Here is a 21,248-nt window from a genome sequence, read left to right on the forward strand (position 1 = left end):
ACTGGATGCACCAGCACTAGAAATGAAAAGGGAATGTGTCTCATTTTCGATCTCATTTCTTTCAGTGTTGTCTTCTCTCTCCTAGTTTTGCCTGAGCTAGTTTTCCCTGTACTTATGACAGCAGCAGTCATTATACAACATCTTCACAATCCAGTAGAACCTAAGCTAGTGTGTACCTCACCTGTTACAGAGACGATTGCATCTGTCACAGACCTCAAGATCATAAACTACTGAAATAAATTAGAGCAGAGTGAGACATTAATCTGTAATTACTCATTTAACCGATGATTTTATGTGAAGCCACTTCCAGTACAGATGTTATATTTACATCAATCTCTGTGTGCATCCTGGGAGTCGACCGCATGATCTCTGTGCTGTTTGCTGCAAACTTTACCAGTTGCTCTCAGCTTGAGTTGAGCCACAGGAAAGCTCACAGCAGGCCTCTGGGCAGCAAACAATCTGTTGTGCAGGAACTAAAGCTTTAGTGTGCCGTGCGGGGTCACTGCACTGACCTACAAATGTGTACACTTAGGATCGTCCCCATAGTATTACATTAGTCAAATTATTCTTAATAACTTAAAAGTAAGTTATTACATTACCTTTAGTTCATTTTTGCTTGTTGTCCAACTTTGCTTGTTAACCCAGGCCGTCAATGAGATCAGGGCCCAACATGTTGTCATAGTGATGACCTCACCTCTCTGCTCCCCCTCAGGTGGTGGTGCGTGAGCTGCTCAGCCAGTACACCAAGCAGCTAGGCAACAACGTTGTGGCCGGCCTCATCAGAACCTGGACCAGTTCCGCCTCAGACAGCCTCAGAACCAGGTATAAACCACTCCCTCCAGAACTTCAGCAGACCATTGGACTGCTCTGCCCGAGGTTTTTTCCACGCTGTAAGTTTGCCAAATATACCAAAGCTTGGCTACGTCTGTCTGCCTTTGGATACCACAGACCAAAAAACCTACTTTCATGCAGGATAAACAACCTACTTTCATAGGCCATTTGAATCATGTTCATATATTGGTCAGAATATTGGTACTTTTGGGCCTCTATACTTTGAGCCTTTTTAAGCTTTGGCTATAAAATAAATGGAAGTATGCAGGAAAGAGGGAAGTGTAATTGTTGGTCTTGAAAACAATGGCCAACAATTGCTACAAGCAAATGTGATCCCATCATGCATCAGCTCATGTAGTATTTAAGATGAAGGTTAAATTAACCTCTATGTTACATAAATTATCTTTACTGTCAGCTTACCAGGGTAGGAATTTCACGACCGCCCCTTGCGTTGGCCGTGATGCCCCTTTGAAAATCAGAGGTTTACAGGCTACTGTGGCCTTGGTGCCCCCTTCTTTCAATATTCTGGTTTGCGTCCGACTAGTAGCGTATTTTATTAGCCTATGGCCTGTCAAAATTATCTTAGCATTCACAGCGCAAATTAATTTTGTATTTTACGCAGTGGAGAAAGTGACAGCGCACGGCAAGAAAGAAAGTGCGTCCAAATTCACCCATTCTTCAGTTGAACTACTCGCGAAGTAGCCTACTCAGTATCACTAGTATCACTTCACATGAAAGAGCTTTTTCTCAGCTTTTAAACGATGTTAGTTGCTAATTGCTGTGGTGAACGGTTCGCGAGACAAGTAAATCATATGATTAAATTGAATCATAAGGCCTTTTCACACAGAGATCACGCTAAATTTGCAGGAAGAGGAGACGTATTTTTGCCGCAACGTGTGTCTGAAAACGAGGTAAAAATTTGCCGGCCTGCTGATCTGTTCACATGATGGCATTTTGGGGAGACAGGAGGCAGGATCAGCTAGCAAATTTAAATGTGACGTACAACAGGGGGTGTGTAGAGTGATAGTCGTAGGGCTAGGCCTTATTATGCGTGGGCCTTCAGATGCAGCAGGTGTGTGATTTCCAAAACCATGGCGGGAGAACCGACTGCACTTTGGTTGCTTTGCTGTTGCTTAGAATGTTAGATTCTTGCGATCGATGTCTTCAGACAATTAAAAGTAATTTAGAAGGGAAATTGAAGAGAACAGTTGCACCCTGCCTTGGCCGTGATTTTGAAAATCAGAGGTTCACAGGCTACTGTGGCCTTGGTCAGTGGCGCCGCCAGCCTTAATCCTGTACACACTGTGCGTACAAATTTTCCACCCTTTATTTATGAAATCATTCAATATTACAACAATAAAAATAGCTTGTGTTATCGGAAATCGCGACATTAGCTCATTGGTTTTTTTCTTTTCTTGTGCGCGTGTTGAAGCGATAATGCATTTAAAGCAGTTCCAGAGTAATCCGGTTTTGAATTTGCAGCAAATTTCGACATGCATGTCTCCAAATTTGGGCTTTAAGTTTCACAATGTACATTTTTCTACATGATTTCATAACAGGCCAAATACAAAATAAATGTTACAAATATCGCCTATATCGGTAAATATTAAAATCAGAGGATATACAGCTGACTAAGAGTTTGTGGAAGTAGCTTAATGAGCACAGAATGCTAAGCATGGCTATTTGAGTTTCTTAAAGCTGAGCTGTGAATTGTAAATTGTTCAATACATGATTTCATAACAGGCCAAATATAAAATAAATATTAAATATAGCCTAGATATCTGTAAATATTAGATGATCAGATTATTTACAGTTCTATGTAATGTCATGTTTCATGTTTTTGTAATGTTTCATAATGTGATGCAGGTCTACTGCTGTGAATAGGCTAAATACAACTTTGATTATTTTTATAGCCTACTACTGTATAGTTAACTTTGGCCTTGGTGCCCTGACATGTGGCCTTTGTGCCCCCCACCAAAGATGCCCAGCCCAACTGAAGGCCAAGTGACCTTGCCCCTAAAATGGTGAAATTCCAAGCCTGCAGCTTACAATACGTTTACTATGGAAACTTAATAGGACGTTCCAAGCACCGTTCCATGTTAGAATGTTGTGCCTGTATGGTAAGGGAATGGTGCTTGGCAGTAAGAAGGCATGGTAATTGAGTTAGCGCTCTGGCTTAATCCAAAACCCAGTATGGCACTGAGGCCAAGTAAGCAACCTCCCATTTACACGCATAGTTGTCTCCATGAAAGTGGCCTCAATGTTCCCTTCATACGAGAGCCGTTTCACAGATAGTATCCTTTATTTTAATCATTTAGGTTTTATGTTGCCATAAATATAATTTGCTAGGATGTGGTGGCAAGAATACAGGCAACCACCTCCCATCACATGCAATCGCTGTCCCTAGTAGTTGGCTTTGACTCGGGCCTTTGAATAGAAACGGCCAGAAGCTGTCTGTCTACAGACATGGATCATCTACTTGTGTAATTGTTCATTGCCAAGCCAGTGATTTCTCTGTGTGCTTTATGTTGCTCTTGCACCACAGTCAGCTTTGGTGGACCTAGTAGTGAATGTCAAAAAGTGCTGTATTGCCATCAGATGGCAGTTGTGTTTTTTTTCTTTCTGAATTATCTGAAATTGACATCTAAATGTATAAAGGTAAACAATGTACCTTTTGCGGTACGGTGTAAAATGGCTCCCACATGGAAATATGTTTCTAAAGATTTTGTATTGGTGAAATGGTTTGGGCTAAGATTAAATGTAACTTTGCTATATAACTTCCTTATTATGATTTTCTGCCTATATAACCATAACTATAACTAGAAGGAGGAGCATGAATTACTGCAGTGTATGATGTGCTCAGTACTCTGTTAAACCTCAGTAAACCATTTTTAAATTATTTTCCAAAAGGTTTTGTTTGCATCATACAGAGTGGACATTTAAGACACTGAAAGACGCATTCAACTATTTATGTTTATTATGAATTGATGTGGTTTAAACTCCTAAGTGATGATGACTGTAAACGCTTGTTTGTGTTTGTATATGTAAGTTTCCTTGGCTTCAATGTGGATAAAGTGGGTGATTTAAGTTTCCTGCTGAAAGCTGTAAGCTATCGGGAGAGAGTGCTGCAAAGAAGCTTGGCTACCAGGCTCTATAATAAGGTGCGGAACATTTTTCCACACCATACTTGTATTTGTGAGTAAACACACCAGTGACATTCTCTCGATTGAATAGAATTGCTTTCCTCTAAAGACTTTCCATCTGATATTTCCATCTGATTAAGCCATGGTATTGGAAACCTGTCTTGCCTCATGTTAAAATGCCAAATGGACCTGAGAACACAACACTGTCATCATCGCTCCATGTCATGTGAAGATCTTGATTGACGTGTTTCCAACTGTAGGTTGAGAAGAACAAAGACGAGTTTTTTGGGGCTTGGAACTCCTGTCTCCATCATGTCACCGGCCTGGCCTTGGCTCATATTCATCGAGGTGAGAGAGAAACCAAAGTCCTTTTAGACAAGTCCCCCCTCCACATAAGGGAGGTCATAGGACATAAAAGGTACATCAGGCGAATTTGTGTTTAAATTGAATTGAACAATATAAGTATCTCCCCCTAAATCGCTAAAATAAGGCTAAAAAGGATAAATGTGCGGTTGGTTAAGCTACTTACATTACAGGAAGGGGCGGGTTATATATGTAGACAACTGCCATATCGGCATTGCGAACTAACCCCATACATTTCTATGGAAGATTCTTTGAGTGCTGTGTCTCCTCATTAGAAAGTCTCTGGAGAAACCTCTGGGTTTCAGCTGTGGAACCCCAGCAGTCCAGCATTCAGACAGACAACATAATAACAACAACACCACATTACATTTATATAGCACCTTTCAAGGCACCCAGAGCGCTTCACAGTGAAGGGAGAACCTCACTTATCACCACCAATGTATTGCACCCACCAGACTTCACTGCCAGAGTGGATTGATTTGGCAAATATGTTTGTGTTGAGTAATTGAGGAGTGATTTTTTTTTTTTTTAAGTAAGTGTGACATGGGTAGACCTTTATATGTGTAGGCAGAGGAACAGGTGGAAAGATGCAGGAAAGTTATCAAAGGCAGATGTTGAAATAGTATTGCAATGGTGTATGACATTTTTATACTTTCTGAATGGCTGGAATGGATTAGTTAACTCTCAGATGTATGTGTGAGTGTGTGTGGGTGTGTGGGTGTGTGTGTGTGGGGGGGGGGGTAATGTTTGTGTGTGTGAATGTGTGTGTCTGTATAATTGCGAATCTTTGTGTGTTGTGTCTTTACAAATGTGTGTGTCTGTGTCATTGCTGTTGTTTATGTACTCCTCTCTGCAAGTTGTCAACCAAGGGCCGTATGGTTCTTTATCTAGCCCATGTGATCATAATCTTTCCATTCTCTCACCCTCCTCCCACTCACTCACACACACACACACACACACACACACACACACACACACACACACACACACACACACACACACACACACACACACACACACACACACAAAACAGCCCAATACCACAGTCATGAGCAGAGGTGCAGTCTCCCATACACAGCAACTAAAATACTTTCCAATTAGTACGTATTTCAACCTGAGTGCAATAACATTAAAACAACTCATCTAAATTTCCTCAGCAGAAAAAGCTTTTTTCTTGTCTCAGGTCTATTTACTTAACCTCTGTCTTCAGATGGCTTTCATCATCATGTTGTGACACTTTCCTCACTTTGTGATTGTGATTGTGGGTTTGTATTGGAGAGCAGAACATTGTGTATAATCTACCTTTGTGATATAATGTAATCTTTGTAGTATGTTTGACTTGAAATAGTCTAGCATGAAATAGAGCTGTCTGAGTTTAAGTACTGTTTATTTTGATGGCGGAGATCTGATTGTCAGTGTTGTCTATGTCTGTGTTGTTTTAGTGCATAACACTTAATTGTACAATGTGTAAACAAAATATGATCTAGATGATCAGTTAGTGGAGGAAAAGCAGTTGGTCAGCATTTGTAAGGAAAATGAAAATAATGGCATTTGTGGACTTTTTGTCACATCCATAACGCCAGTTAAATGCCTTGGCATTTGTATGATGTGAATGATAGCATTCATTTTTTGTGCATTTTTTCTCATTTACATTCTTCAGCAAAAAATAGCAAATGCTCAAATTTCATGTAATCATTCACATCATACCATACCATCACATTTTATTGGCGTTATGGATGTTACCAAAAATGTAATTTTCCATGGAATTGCCCATATGTAAGGAACTAAACTGTAGATTGATGACTAGAGGTCAAGTGTGGTTTCTGTGTTATACTTGTTTACTTGTTTTCTCGTTTTCTCGTTTTCTCATCACTTCTCATGTGAATAGTTGTAGTGTAAAAAGTTAAGTGTAAAAAGTTATGTAGGTATGATATATTAGTCTCAATCCTAGTCTCAATCCTGAAAACATTTATACTATACATGTGTATATACAGCTGTGTACAAGACATTATTCGCAGTTTAAGGGGCTGTTTTTTTCTTTTTCTTTTTTTTTTTTTCAAAAGTTGTGACATTTTTGTCTTCATTTTGTTTCCATAGTGACATTGGAGCAGTTTGCACTGGCTATTCAAGAATGCCAGGTTGCAGAAGACCACGCCTTGCTCACAAAGGTATGTGTGAAACAGCTCCCCACTCTAAATCAGTCTCATACCACAAGATATGAGAGGCTTGAGTCATCAGACTGTTCCTATGGAAAGTTCTCAGAAGTGGTAGTGTGTGCTCTCACATTTGACTATCTACATGCAAACAGAAGCACACACAGGCACACAGATGTGGTCACAAAGTGTCCATATTAAGTCTCATGTATCAATATAAGACAGACAGACAGACAGACACTTACTCTTACACACACACACACACACACACACACACACACACACACACACACACACACACACACACACACACACGAAACAGAGAAAAAACAACCACACTGCATGTGAGAGATTCACTGAAATGACTCACTGCTCATATTCCACCAGCGTAAGCTGGCCTCTTTTAATGAAGCAGTGCCCAGCCAATGTGTAGCACACGTTTTTCCACTGCTATCTCGCTGCTGTGTTTGAAGCTCTTCTCTGACACCGAAGAAGGGGGTGAGGGGGGGCACTATGATGTACCAGAGCAGAGCCACGTGACACATAGGCGCGCTTCTGCGCTCGACAGTCGTGAGGCCCCGGCCTGAGCATCAGCCATTGTGTGAGCGGTGACCCACCTTGCCACACCCGTCAGTATCCCGTGTGCACTCAGTGCATCTGGGGTGGGGGGCTGAGGGGGTGGCTGTTTTTTGGGGGGCTTTGGCTGGGGCCGGGAGATAAGCACAGGCGTGTGGGGCGACTGAGGGGTCGCTGCTCGCTGTATCTGAGCAGCCCTTTTCACTCATGGGGAAGGGCGTGGCATGACACATCCAGTGCCATTGCCTTTTTGGGAAGAGAGCCAGGGGTAGGAGACGTCTACATCGATGCTGTAGTGGTCTGTCGACATCCTATGTTGGTCGATGTTTTTGTTTTTGTTGTTATTTTCTTGGCATAAATGCGTCCACAACTCACATCTGATATGTGCAGTCTATTGTTTTAAACCCTAGCTTTTTGGATTGGCTGCTGGAAATGTAGATTAGGGGCCCTTAATAGCAAATTCTAAAATGGATAGTTCCGGTCCTTGATTATGATTGGCTGCATCGTGTTCAATGTAAAATCCAACACAAACATACAGGTACACCTTGACCGCATTTCGTTCTGTAGTAATGCGGTACCACAACTTGCGTCTCGATGTTGCTTGGCAACCATCAGACAAAGGAAATATATTTCTTGGAGGAAGAATGATTATCTATGAATAAATCGTTACATTTTTAGTTGCTGTGCTTTTTCTCCGCTTGCGCGTCGTGCCTAACAACGCCCCTTAGCTGTTCTAAAATCAGTTTATACTACGGCCTCTCGGGGCTTATTGCTTAAGTCTAAAACGGTGAACAACACGGTATTGTGGGGAATCTTTAAAAGCGAGCTACAGTGTATCTCAGGCTCACAGAGAACAGTCTTGATTAATACCTGGAAACACCAGTCTGTTTTTCCATGCAGAGTTTCTCTTATCCAGACCCTGGCCTCAGATGTTTGACTGGATGACTGGGTCCAGTCTAGATGCCTCACTTATCCATCCTGCTTTGTGAACATTTTTGAAAAATGTTGGAATCAATGGAAAATACACAATTGCATAATGTGACTCTGCTTTGTTTGAATTGACACTTGATTTTGCTACTTTAAGTTTTTTCTCATAGTCAGATATGATCTATTCCCAGATGATGATAGTTGTGGTAACTGAATTGCGCATCCAGCCATGTGGTTCTCAGTGGTTCTCAGTGGTTCTCAGTGGTTCTCAGTGCTACTGTTACAGCAGGGGAGTGTATCCCTTGTCATGGTTGGCTGGGCCACAGTTGGTTTCCTGTAGCGTGTCTGAGGCACAGGGAGAGCCGTGAGACTGAGGGGATCATGTGCTCTCCTGTCATCTGAGTGTCACTGGAGCAGTGACATCTCACTGCAGCTGGGCCCACTGGAGCAAGACGGAGACCAGGGAACCGGACCTGTAACAGCAGAGCAGAGATCGATGATCACACACCTGTGGGGCCGTGGAGAGCCTCGGGAGAGTGCGCACACACACACACACACACACACACACACACACACACACACACACATGGACACACACACCACACACCACACACACACACACACACACAGGTCACATGACCACCCTGAAGCACGGGGGAGGCAGGGAGGGGGTCACAAGACGAGGTGAATCTCTCACTAAATCATGTGACTGGCCTAGAGCTCTGTGAGGTTTCGAGGGGGTCTCACTTGGTGTTTGTTTTGTTTTGTTTCTGTTCGCCATTGTTCTTTCTGTTCTGATCCTCACTTTGTGTGTCTCTGGTGCACACACAGGAACTCAACAGGAATCTGTGATTTGATTCAAGAGAATTTATTAAAAAATATGATGGAAAATTGAAAAAAAAACAGCTTCTTGTAAAAGTCACTCTCAAGTCTAAGCATTGTGTCGTTTAAAGCTTTTTATATATGTCTGTAAGATTTTCTATGCGCTTGGTGGGCCTGCCCTGTCTTCATAGAAGCTGCACAGTGCATTTCATTACCACTTCAAGCATTTCCAGCTCTCAGCTGTGTTAAATCAGTGCAGCGGAATAAGTTCCTGTAAAATCTCACTGTGGGGCTCCGGAGCCCTGCCCTCGGAACTCAGCGTGTCGTCCGTCCTCGGGCTGTCCATCCTCGGAGTGACCCCTCGAATGGTTAACCAGAACACGCACGCAACTCCGGCTATTTTTCGCTGCAGACTCGTTTTAGTCATCTGTTGACGAGGTGGCCAGACCATGGTCATTATCTTTGGATTCGGCGCCCAGTCCACTTCAGGACAGTGCGGCTGCCAGTGAAACTGCATGCACAGAGAAGAGAAGGGTATGCATCCTCTTATTTAACTCTGCTGGAGACGCCAAATAAGCTTATTTCCCAAAACGTTGCCGTGATATGCAACGTTTCTCTCATAGTCTGAGATGTAGGATTTAACGGCCAGAAGCGCCACTCCTACGGCACTGTGACCGCACTGTGACCGCACTGTCTGCAACTGCAACTCGATGACTACAACTGCTTTTATGCTGTTAGTTGGGAGTGGCCATTTCCCTTTTGCGTGTGATGGCTGGCGGTTTCAGTTTGTGATGAGCAAGGGTATGTGTCACTCAGTCACTTCCAGGCTTTGCTCTACAGCAGGTTGACATGAGCATACCAAAATGGTGTCGACCTTCAAAGACCATTCGGGGATGCCACCCAGGTGATAAGAGCCTTAATAGGTTGGTGATGGGTCTTTGCTAAGCTTTACTCGCTACCTCACATTCTCTGGTTTGCATACAAGGAAGAACGTGAGAGAGTGAACGGGTAGAGAAGAAAGCTTGGCTGTCTGTGTGGCAGGCTTAGTAATGTGATCGCTTTGACCAAATACCAAGGACTGGTACCTGCACTTAATTACACATATGCACACATGACCTAAATGTAGACACACACACACACACACACACACACACACACACACACACACACACACACACACACCGTTGGGATAGGTTAAGTCACATGGTACTGACTGACAGGCACAGCTTTGGTGAAGTCAGTACCTGTGGCTAATTGGTAAAGGCACCCCTGCCCTGGCACAATGGCATACAATTAGAGTAGGCCCTCTGTGGGAGTGGAGGCCAGCTGACTCCATCTGGAATATGGCTACATCCCATATTTCCTAGTTGGAATCTCCCAATTTCATTCCAGATAGGAGAAAAGAAATATAGAAATATAAGCCATAGACAACACCGTTTCAATAATCTTCAGGGCCACATTGTAACACATTCACACACAAATTGAGACATGTGGATATTAACAGGCAAATTGGCAAATTCAGTGTGCTTTAGTAGGTAGGTGTAAAACAGCAAGAAATAAAATAATAAGTTAGTTTTAAAAATAGGCTTGGAACAACATACTCACCGATATCACACATGCATACATTTATAAACACCTGCACAGAAAGATGCTAAGATATAGAAATGTAGATAACAGGGACTGATAACTTTTTCAGATTTTCATTTCGGTTCGTTCTGAGCAAAAACATTATCTTTTCATTCCTGTTCCAGTGTTCCAAGGCCTCTGCTCAAAATGGTATCAGTTAGAACGTTATAGAAGAATGGTTAATAATGTCCCTATAAAAATGACATTGCCTTTACAAATTGGAACAATACTATAGGCTTTTTTGCCCAACAGCCTTAAAGCTTAAATAATCAAAGCACATTAGGCTAACTGTTAAAAACACTGTACCTGAATTCAGGTGCGGGTAAGATTTGAAAGTAGACAATTAGCCTATATAATATTAGATCTTCAAAAATGTCTGATAGCCTAACTTCAGGCAAAGAAAATGTCCTTACTTTAAGCCCTGTAATAGCCTAACCCATGTGTGGTGCTACTATTTCCCTAGTGTCTTTGGTAGCCTATGTTATTTCACACAATGTTTCAGTAATTTAGGCTACATACTTAAAAAAGCAGTTAGATAGTGTTGGATATGAAAATCCTTTTTATCAACTAGTAGTTCTAGCCTATTATTAGCCTGGGTTTTCCCATGCTGCCTTGCGCGCGATTTTATTCGCGCTGCTAGGCAGCCTAGATTCCATTGACCCAATTTTCACCTTAACGAAGGAACCAATCACAGAAGGGGGACAGCAAGACGATGACGACACACCGAAGCGGTTATGAGCTACGTACAGCGCATTTGATAGACATTCGTAGCGCCCAATAAACGGCATTTGTAAACCACATCTCAAATACGAGAAAATTAATGTGTAGTTCCCGGACCCCATCTCAATGAGATGAGGTCTGACGTTAGCCAGGCTAGCCTATTTTACAGGGGAGACACTGATTCATAGAATCTTACTAAATTCATCCTATAAGGGGTCTGGGAAACACTGTGTGGGCAGGTGACTTTCCAAGCCTATGGACTTTGAATAATATTCAAAGAAAGGTTAATCTACTGTTATGAACCGGTTATCTAAAATTGAAAATAGCATTTTCACTCTGGAACAAGTGAAATTGGTTTTGTTCCCGTTTTCGGTCACGTTCATCCAAAAATTATGTTCGTTTCCGGTTTTGTTTCATTCTTTGAACCGTTTCTTGTCCCTGGTAGATAATACCTTTTCTGTAATGCAGGGGTCAGCACCTTACAGGCATTATTGAGGAGTCTGATCTACAAATTAATTTGTCCCCTGTACAGCATTGTTATGCTGCTGGCAAATCCTAGGTTTAGTGGCATACGATACCAATCAACACTGTGGAAACACATGTCTTTTATAGAAATGCAGTGTTGTTGTTTCTTTTTTACTTTTCTGTATATATTTTTATCTTTATCTTTTTAATGTATGTTGTATGTCATGTCTGTGTCTTCTGAATTGACCTTGAGTCTGGCAATAAAAGTTGATGATGATGAATAACAACACAAAATAGAAATGGACACATACACATGACTATTCTCGTACATGTTTAATTATATACACCCATGTGTGCACACATGCGTGCTTGAACACACATGCACGCGCACACACACACACACACACGTACATATACACAAATGTTCCATTCGCTTAATCGGCTGCAGCTCAGCACGCAAGCACAACTTAAAAGGTGTATAGGCTGAACTGATGTCAGTCCCTGATGGCCAGTTCGTTCCGGCGGAGAGTTTAGAGGTCACGTCAAATCTCTCTCAGGGGGAGCCGAGTGTCCACGCTGCAGAACTGAAGACACCTCAGCTCAGCCACCTCTGCTTTTTCCTGTCCACCTCTTTGATGTGCACTGGTGGTTGTGCTCTCTCACTGTCACTTTGAACAGAGTCGAGATATTAGCCCGCCTGCCACTTGTTGTTTTTCCACTGCCTTTCTTTTCTAGCTGAAAGCACATCCTGCAAGGGGTTCAGTTTTCTTACCCTCCCCCCCCCCCCCCCCCCCCCCCACCACCACCACCCAGCCCCCCTCCTATCACCACCACCCCACCGAGTGTCATAAAAAACACATTTGAGGTTCTGAACTCACACACACTCTTTGTACTTTTTCCAGGAAATGCCAAGAGTGGAAAGAAATGTGTGTGTTTTTTTGTTTTAATATTTCTGCCCATATTTGTCTAAGCTGTTCTGTCTTGTCTGTTATTTGTGTCCCTACAGTTCTGCCTCTTGCACGGCACTAGTTTGGTGTACCAGGAGAGGGCTTGGTACCTGGAGCATAAGTACTTGACCCCAAGCACTAGCAGACAGATCCGCACCCAGGTAAGTTAAACAGTATGCTGAATCTTGTAAGACCACCAGGATTGTCTGCATGTCTGCTCCCAAGTTGGTATGACCAGGGTTGGGTCAATATTCACAGGTTCATTCAGACCCATTGCCACACGTGTATACAATCAAGCACCTAGTCATGCAGTCTGCATTCACAAACATTTGTGAAAGAATGGCTCTTTCTGAACAGCTCAGTGAATTCATGCCTGGTCCTATTGAAAGGTACACAAAGCAAGGTCCATAAAGACTTGATTGGGTGAGTTTGGTGTAGAACAGGGCTATTCAATTAATCTTCAGCGAGGTCCAGTTACGGAAAATTTCCTCAAGCAAAGGTCCGGAGCATCATAATGTTAACGTGCGTGTTTAGGCTATGTATATGTATATTAGGATGGATGGATGGAGCCTAGTTGTAGATAGATAGATAGATAGATAGATAAATAGATAGATACTTTATTGATCCCCAAGGGGAAATTCAAGAAATAGAAGATTGTAGGCCTAGGCCTAATGTTTAATGTGAAATAAAATAAGTAGCCTAAAAGGCAACATTCGAAATGAGGAGAAATAAGGCAAGATAAGAGTAGCCTAATTGGGGAGAAAAACTGAGTTGGCTTTTTTTAAGATCTTAACGTGAACTTAAAATAAAATTTGAGCTGAGACAAGGATGGATATTCCACAGCTGGTTCCTTGAACCCATTAATCATCATTAATCAGCAAGTTTAATTTAATTTTTTTAGTTTTTTTATGTTGACCCGAAATCCTGGAAACCCAGGAATATCACGTTGTTGGGCAGTGAATGCATGTAGGCTTAACTAGATTGTGGTGGATCATATTGCCTTCTTAAATCGTAAAATATTCTGTGGTCTCAGTTCACTGTTGAATGGGCCTAGCCTACCCTATGCTTGCTCAAAATATATGCTTTGTCTAGTAGAGGTGCTTCAAATTGGCGCTTAAAATCACCTGTCTCAGAATATATAGAAGAGGTTCAGGGCAATTCCGCGCAAAACTGTCACATCCATATATAGTTGGCGTTACGGACGTGACAGTTTTGCATGGTATTGCCCCTGTGTCGTTATATAAAGCTCTGTTCTCACTGTTTAGCTTTCTCCTCTTTGAGCAACCGATGATTTGAAAATAACTTACTTATCGTTAACTTAGATATCCATCTGATTTGTTTCTTGTCCCTTCTCCTCTCCTCGCTCGTTTCAGGCTATCAGTCTCTTCTCCATAGTAGGCTACTTTACTCACTGACTCGACTTTATCAGAATTCACAGATTTCACTGGCTGAGTAGCAGCAAGCGAAATGATGGTTCCTGAAGCTCCTGAAGTAAATGCTGTTATCCTAACCAACGAAACATTTAGCGCAGCTTTGAAATCTTAGGTGAAAATCTAAATTAGGCTATTATGGTCTGGGTCCGGATAGGATCACGTCACGGTCCGCCATTTGGTGATGGCTGGTGTAGAATAACTTCTGGCCTGCACCAGAGCCCTGACATAGATAGATATTAGGGCTGTCAATCGATTAAAAAAAAAGAATCTAATTAATTACATACTCTGTGAATAATTAATCTAAATTAATCGCATATATAATTTTTGCTGTGAAAGTATTTTAAATATTTAAATTCAAATTAATCATTGAATAATCAGCATTAGTGACATTAAAGTTCAAAAACTCTTTTATTATTATTTTCACTGTTCAAATAATGGCCATAATAATCTATGATATGACCTAATATGCTGAGGAAATAAATTCAACAGTGCTTCGGGAAGTTTTTTTGTCACATACAAGGCATTTCAGGCCACAGATATAACCTAGGGGACACAATGAAAATAAATTAACACTCCCCTCAATGTCAACACTTATTTATTTGCATTGATGTGCGACTATAGAGTTGATGAACTCATATGCAAATTCCTTGCTGCAGACATTGCAGAGGACTTTATTTTCAACACTTTATTTTTATCAACACCATCAGGCCATTTTTTAAAAGTAAATGTTCCAATCAATGATCCAGGCAGCACGTTTTCTTCTCTCCATAATTTTACAGTCTAATTTTTACTGACTAGAATGGCTCGGGGTCAAAGGTCATACGGAATCGATTAATCTGCACTAATTTTTTTAATCAGTTATTTTTTTTCAAATTAATTAATGGAAATTAATCAGTTATTTTGACAGCCCTAATAGATATATAGATAGATAGATAGATAGATAGATAGATAGATGGATAGATAGATATTTTATTGATCCCCAAGGGGAAATTCAAGAAGACCTCAACCAGATCAAACACCTTTGAGATGAACCAACAGAGATTTCAAGCCAGGCCCTCTCATCCAACATCCGTAATGGCCAGGTGTCCCAATACTTTTGTCCAAATAGTGTATGTGCATATATGAGTAGGGGCCTTTTTAATGTACACGTTACCACATAGGTATAGACCACTGGTGGATTTCACCCAGACTCTGGGACTCTAAGAGAACTGCTGAGCAAGCAGGCCTGACTCATCACAAGAGTAATCTCATCTGGGCAATGAGAATTGAAAACAGGTGTTGCGATAAGAGGTGAACTCTGAACCCTGAACACTTGACTTGACTGACTTTTCTCTTTCTCTCTCTCTCTTTCTTCTTCATCTTCTCTCTTCTTCATGTTCATTCTTCTTCTTCATGTTCTTTCTTCTCTTCCTCCTCCTTCTTCTTCTCCTCCTCTCTTCTTGCAGAGTGTATCTCCGCTGACCTGACCTCTTGTAATGATTCTCTGTGGTGTTTAGTGACTGTGGGGGAATGCCAGCTGCAGCTGTGCTGGTATTGATCACGCTATTCACCCCTCTATATTTCTCTGGGTTTTAACAGTTGTTCACAGTTGGCTGCGATCAAATAGATGGCTGTCCCCCGAGAGCTGTCCCCTCACCTCTGAGCATGCTGGAGTAGGGTTGAGAGGACAATGGAGCCGACTTTGGCCCTGTCCAATCGCAGGCCACCATGACTTGTTTGCTCATGGCCATAAACCAACATGGCCACTCGCTGTCCAAACAGCGCCCTGTGTGGTTTTTTCGCTTTTACACCACCACGGGTTTTAGGAAAATTCCTAAATGGAATAAGCAAATGCCCGATTTGGATTCCACGGCATGCCGCTCCATTCCATGGACTTATTTTAAGCCGACAACTCTCTTGCGGCTCCAGACGTACGTTTGTATGGAGATGGACGGTGATAAAGGCAGAAACGCAGGAATGTGTTGTTGTGATGTAACATGCAGGCCCATTGCAAATGTGATAGCTGCGTGACGACCCTTCAGATGTAGATAAGGGCCACCATCTTTGCTTATCGCCGCCGTGTGTCGTGCTATGAAACAAACCATGCAAACGAGCCGGCCCACCGCCCTTATTATCTTGCCCGTGCAATTGTCCGTCATTACACTGCGCGATCATCCCCCGAGATAGGCCTCCACTGGCACACATACACGCGTTTTCCTCTGTCCACTCATAGTGGTCACAGTCGTGTGTGCTAAAGGCTATCAGGCAGCATAAACGATCTGTGACACCATTATCAAGGGCTATCTGTCTAAATTGAATTGAACTGAATGTTTGAAGGTGCTGGGACGTGAAGAGGATTTAATTTGATAGTCATAACTGTTATGTCTGATGTGAATACATCGTATGCATTTGTATTGTAAAATGAAGTAGTGTTAGCAAGATATTTTATCATCAGTTTTGATAAGAGGAGGGGAAAAAAGATTTGTTAATGTCCCCCATTTTGTCTTTAGTTGTCTTCTCCTCTTAAGAATCAATGATATGTTCCATTCTCTCTCTCACACACACACACACACAAACACACTCTCTCGCTCTCTCTCTCTCTCTGTGTGTGTGTGTGTGTGTGTGTGTGTGTGTGTGTGTGTGTGTGGTTTACTCCTGCCAAACCCCCAGGGTGTGGTGGTATGATGGACAAAGGGAGGTCCTCCTTGGTGACACGCTGGTGTGACTTTTCTCAGTGTGGCTCAAGCCCTTCAGAATGCCGGTGTCATTAGGCGGCCAGCTCTCTCATTACACCCGTCAATAATGAGCCGCGGGGGTCTGTCACAGCTGGCCGCATGGGAAACACTCACTGTCCAGGACTCATGTCACACACACATTCATTCAGACACACAGGCACTCACACATTTATACACATATATAATGTATGTTAATATATATCTACATAGCAGACACGTGCTTACATACTCTCTCACACACACACACACACACACACTCACATACACACACTCACACACACAAATTTCCCTCACGGGATCAAAAAAGTATATATACTATACACACGTACACACACACACACACACCATATATATATATATATATATATCCATGCATGCATCCTTTCACATAAATTAACGTATGTAAACATATTTATACAATATATATCTCTACATAACAGACACACATGCTCACACACTCACACACACCCATTCACACTCACACATAATTATGTTAACACACCCTCATATGTATGTGAACACATTCTCTCACACTTGTGGATGCTCAGTCACATGGGGTCAAATCCACAAGTTAAAGGACACATGTCGACACATAATACACACATGCACATAACATATTTTTTCCTCTATTTATACACCTCACTCATCACCGACTCACCGTAAACACCAGTGGGGATCTCCAGATAAGGGAGTGATTCCAACACCTCAGTTTTGCTTTTTCTATCTCTCTCTCTCTCTCTCTCTCTCTCTCTTTCTGTTATCTTTATCTTTATCACATCTCTGTTTGTGTTTGCTCAGAAGTGGCACTCCTTGGCCTTACCCAGCAGTAGTCTCAGGCCTGAGGTGTCCTTTCATCTCCAGACAGGGGGGAAGAGGCAGCCCAGCAACTAGCAACACTGGCCGTCACACCTGAGGCGTTCCATGGGACAGAGGACTATTTAGTCATACACACACACACACACACACACACACACACACACAGGACTATTTAGTCACATACACACACACACACACAGGACTATTGAGTCAGACATGTCCAAGCAGATTTCAGACCCTTATGTTTCGCAGATAAGCAGGGTTACACAAATAGAGCAACCATGAGTGGGCTTTTTGTCCAGGCGAGGCTATAGAAATGTCAGAAAATGAAGAGGGAAGAGCTCAAGAGCTAATTCACGATGATCCCTCCACCTTTTATCTGTATGGTTAAAAACCCAGGTGTTACATAGCCTCGTTCCAAGAAGCAGCAAAAGCCGCAGGTTATTAAGGGAAGGGAATGAAACTTGAAGGCGGTTTTCATTGACAAATACTGATAAAGTGGCCATTCAAGATCCCATTTAGTACTATACTGTATAAGACCTACCTGGAGTGTGTTTGTGTTTCCACTCTCCTGTGTTGTTCAGGGTATTTTGTCTCTATACTAATTTAATTCAAATTCTAATTTTAGTCATAAGATTCTGATTAATCAGTGCAACATTTTTATTACATTTTTCTCCACATCTTTAAGAAAGACCACTAGAGGGCGTGAGTTGTAAAGTTTGTGAATGTAACTGGATGGGAAAAGGAAACTTTATTTAGTAGTTACATGTGTTGATGCATCTCACCTGAACAGGTGTATGTATGTCTCCAGAGGAACCCATCACCTCAGTGATGTTAGGAACTGGCTCTACCAGTAGGTCCTCTTGAGTAGACAGATTGTATGTTTGAAATTCATTTAAGAAACTATGGTGCTGGTCCATACTTCTGGACATTTTTATATATCTCTCATATCTTTGAACAAAGCAGTGAGATTCCTTGTATATTTATTATAACAGTCACTGTCTCTCAGGAAGTATATATGACTGTCAGTTGACAGTTCTTGCTGAAACACTTAAGACTGTCAATTTGTACACCCTTACTGTAGCACTTTGTCTGATTATTATCTGTTCTAGAGAAAGTTTTCATGAGAAATCTGCAGTGGGTGTCATTGGTCAGGGCAGTGTGACTGGGGTGGTGTGTATTCGATGGACTGTAATCTCACTCTGTTGGACACTTGTGAAGTGCAATTTGTCAGTTCTATTTTCCTCTACTCCACGATGATCAGTGTGTTAACTAACAGCTGTGACTCACATGAAATCACGTTACATCTAGGGCAGAGAGCATGTAGCAACACATTTCCTCTCTCTGGACCATTTACAAGAAGTTCACATGGCCCACTCTACAGTAAAAACGTCCCTCAGAAAAAAACAGTACGTTATCAGCATACAGATTGCATCAGTTTCATATTCTCTTTGCACTATTCAGAAGTCTGTTTTCAGGAAAATAATGAAGGGGGTTTCGCAAAACAATGCTTGAATGATGAGACCTCAGTGGCTGTCATTACAAGTATGTCAGGTGATGTCTGTCATGAAAATGTCACATGCCCTCTTTTGTGAATAGAGAGGAACATATATAATGAATACATCAATAATTAATTGGTCAATATACATTGCATACAGTGGTCTACATCAGTTACTCAAAATGACCCATGCAAAGACATAGCTGATCAAATTTACATATTGAAATGCTGATTGACAGCTCTTCCATCTTTGTCACAACTTTTCATTTGTTTAATCCGTCATTTTAAGCCCCATTGCTGACAGTTTGCTATGCATTTGCATCATTGCAACTCAGCTTACACGGAACAGTGTCGCTGCCTATAGTGTTCTATTTTATTTTAATTTATTCTTTTAGCCATCCTTAGCCTTTGTTGAATCTTTGTCTGTGTATTAGTATGTTATTGGTGTCTCTGGACTGTGTCTAGACTGTGTCTATGTCTGATGTTGTCCATTCACTGTTTTTCTTAAATGTAACTATTGCTGCCATCTTGACCAGGACACACTGGCAGAAGTGACATTGTGTCCCAATGGGACTCTTCCTCCGCTGCCGCCGCCGGGGAGTTCTTTGCCTCTTGCCCTCGTCCATTAATTCCGTATAACAGGACACCTCAGCGGCCGTTAACCCTTACATACAGCACTCATGTCTCCTGTCATTTCCTCCCTTTTGTGTAGCTGTTGGAACTCTGCAAGTCTGTCAAGGATGTGGCCTTGAAGGTGGTGTCGGACTTCAACATCCCGGCGTGCTGCATTCAGGCTCCGATCGCTGGAGTGGCCAACCCAAGGGCCGAATGGGCCTTCTATTCCCAGCCGCAGATTCCGTCAGCACAGAAAACGCTCTCGAAGCTCTGAGGCCAGACAGAGTGGACAAGGGAAACCAACTAACTCACTACTAATGTATGACTGTCCAAACTGGACATGCGAACAGGCCTGCATATGTGGAATTTTAACACCTGTAAAGATAGACTTTGTATTATGCCTCCGTTACTTTGTAAGACACCACGTGTGGAGTTAATTATATATTAAGTCAAGTTTGATTTCTGTTTTTGTTTTGCTGCATATGCCTTATGTTGTGTCTTTGTTGCCATGGGATTCACAAGGATGTCAGTCATACACTAAAACATGATCCATATAGCCTATTTCTCCAGGCTATCAGAATGTTCTGTTATGTATGACTTTTTTTTTTGACCATTTAGACCTATGCCAATGCATTTTTCACACAACTTTCACATACAACACAAACTCTTTTTGCTGATAACTTTTTAAGACTGTCTTTAGACAGAATTGGTTGGTTGGTCAGTTAAATTGTTCCTTTTATGTCATCGTCTAACTCATTTGACCTGGGCCGTAACGGGTCGACAAAGGGGCCTTAACAGCGGGGATAGGTGAGGCCATTGGTTATGTAAGAAATCTAGCTGTCATATCATTACGTCATGTCATGTCATCGTTATTAGTGACGGACAGTATTCTATCTTCTGCTGTGTACCATTCACAACTTTCAACCATAGCTCTGACCAAGTATTCTGAATACTTCACTGCCGTTATTTCAGTTGCAAATGATGCAGGAAAGAATATCATTCCAAATGTTTTCTATATGAGATGTTGTATCTTCTACAGCGTATTTTGATAAAGTCTCTGGCTGTGGCCTGTATGTCTGTCTATTTCTCTTTTGCTTTTAAGCGTGTCTAAGAATCACCAGCTCTTCTTCATTCTGTTATTATATTGTAATTATGTATTTCCCTAAATTATTATTGAAATATTTTTCATTAGTGGTCATGCACCAGATATTATGCTTACAGTTGCCATGGTCTGCCAAGGTATGTGATGTATTTTAGGTTTGTAAAGTTACCATAATACTGCTCAGAATTTCAATAAATACAACCTATCATGACCTTGTTTCATGTCTTAGATCAGTTACAAAAATCGCTGGCTAACGAGTGCCTTTACAAATCCTCTGAGAATATGTGGGTGAAGGTCTGTCACATGATGCAAGCAAGTGAGCAAGAGATTTTTGAAATATGTGAGCAAATATTGCAGATAAATCTCACTGCCAACTTTAGTAGTCATTATCCAAAAGTGTTTACGTCTCGAAAGGTTGCTGACACCACCTGTAAGAATTGAGTTGACACAGAAATGCAGAATCAAACAGAAACAAACACACACACACACACACAGAC

At 41.8% G+C, this 21,248-nt stretch overlaps 1 protein-coding gene across 1 annotated transcript in view; it reads left to right on the plus strand.

Annotated features, from left to right (window-relative positions):
• The window catches only part of acoxl (acyl-CoA oxidase-like), a 38,506-nt gene extending 17,544 nt beyond the window's left edge, over window positions 1–20,962 (plus strand). The window contains exons 14-19 of the mRNA XM_076285446.1: window positions 713–822; window positions 3,881–3,992; window positions 4,235–4,322; window positions 6,435–6,505; window positions 12,633–12,734; window positions 19,747–20,962. Of these exons, the coding sequence (XP_076141561.1) occupies window positions 713–822; window positions 3,881–3,992; window positions 4,235–4,322; window positions 6,435–6,505; window positions 12,633–12,734; window positions 19,747–19,923 (660 nt within the window). The 3' untranslated portion in view covers window positions 19,924–20,962. The remainder of the gene's footprint in view (window positions 1–712; window positions 823–3,880; window positions 3,993–4,234; window positions 4,323–6,434; window positions 6,506–12,632; window positions 12,735–19,746) is intronic.
• The last annotated feature ends 286 nt before the right edge of the window (window positions 20,963–21,248 follow it).

Source organism: Alosa pseudoharengus, unplaced genomic scaffold (genome assembly GCF_046254945.1).
Source record: "Alosa pseudoharengus isolate Yale_2024_CS ecotype anadromous, Long Island Sound unplaced genomic scaffold, YU_APseudo_1.1 YU_APseudo_1.1_scf_15, whole genome shotgun sequence".
In the NCBI taxonomy this organism is placed as follows: Eukaryota; Metazoa; Chordata; class Actinopteri; order Clupeiformes; family Clupeidae; genus Alosa; species Alosa pseudoharengus.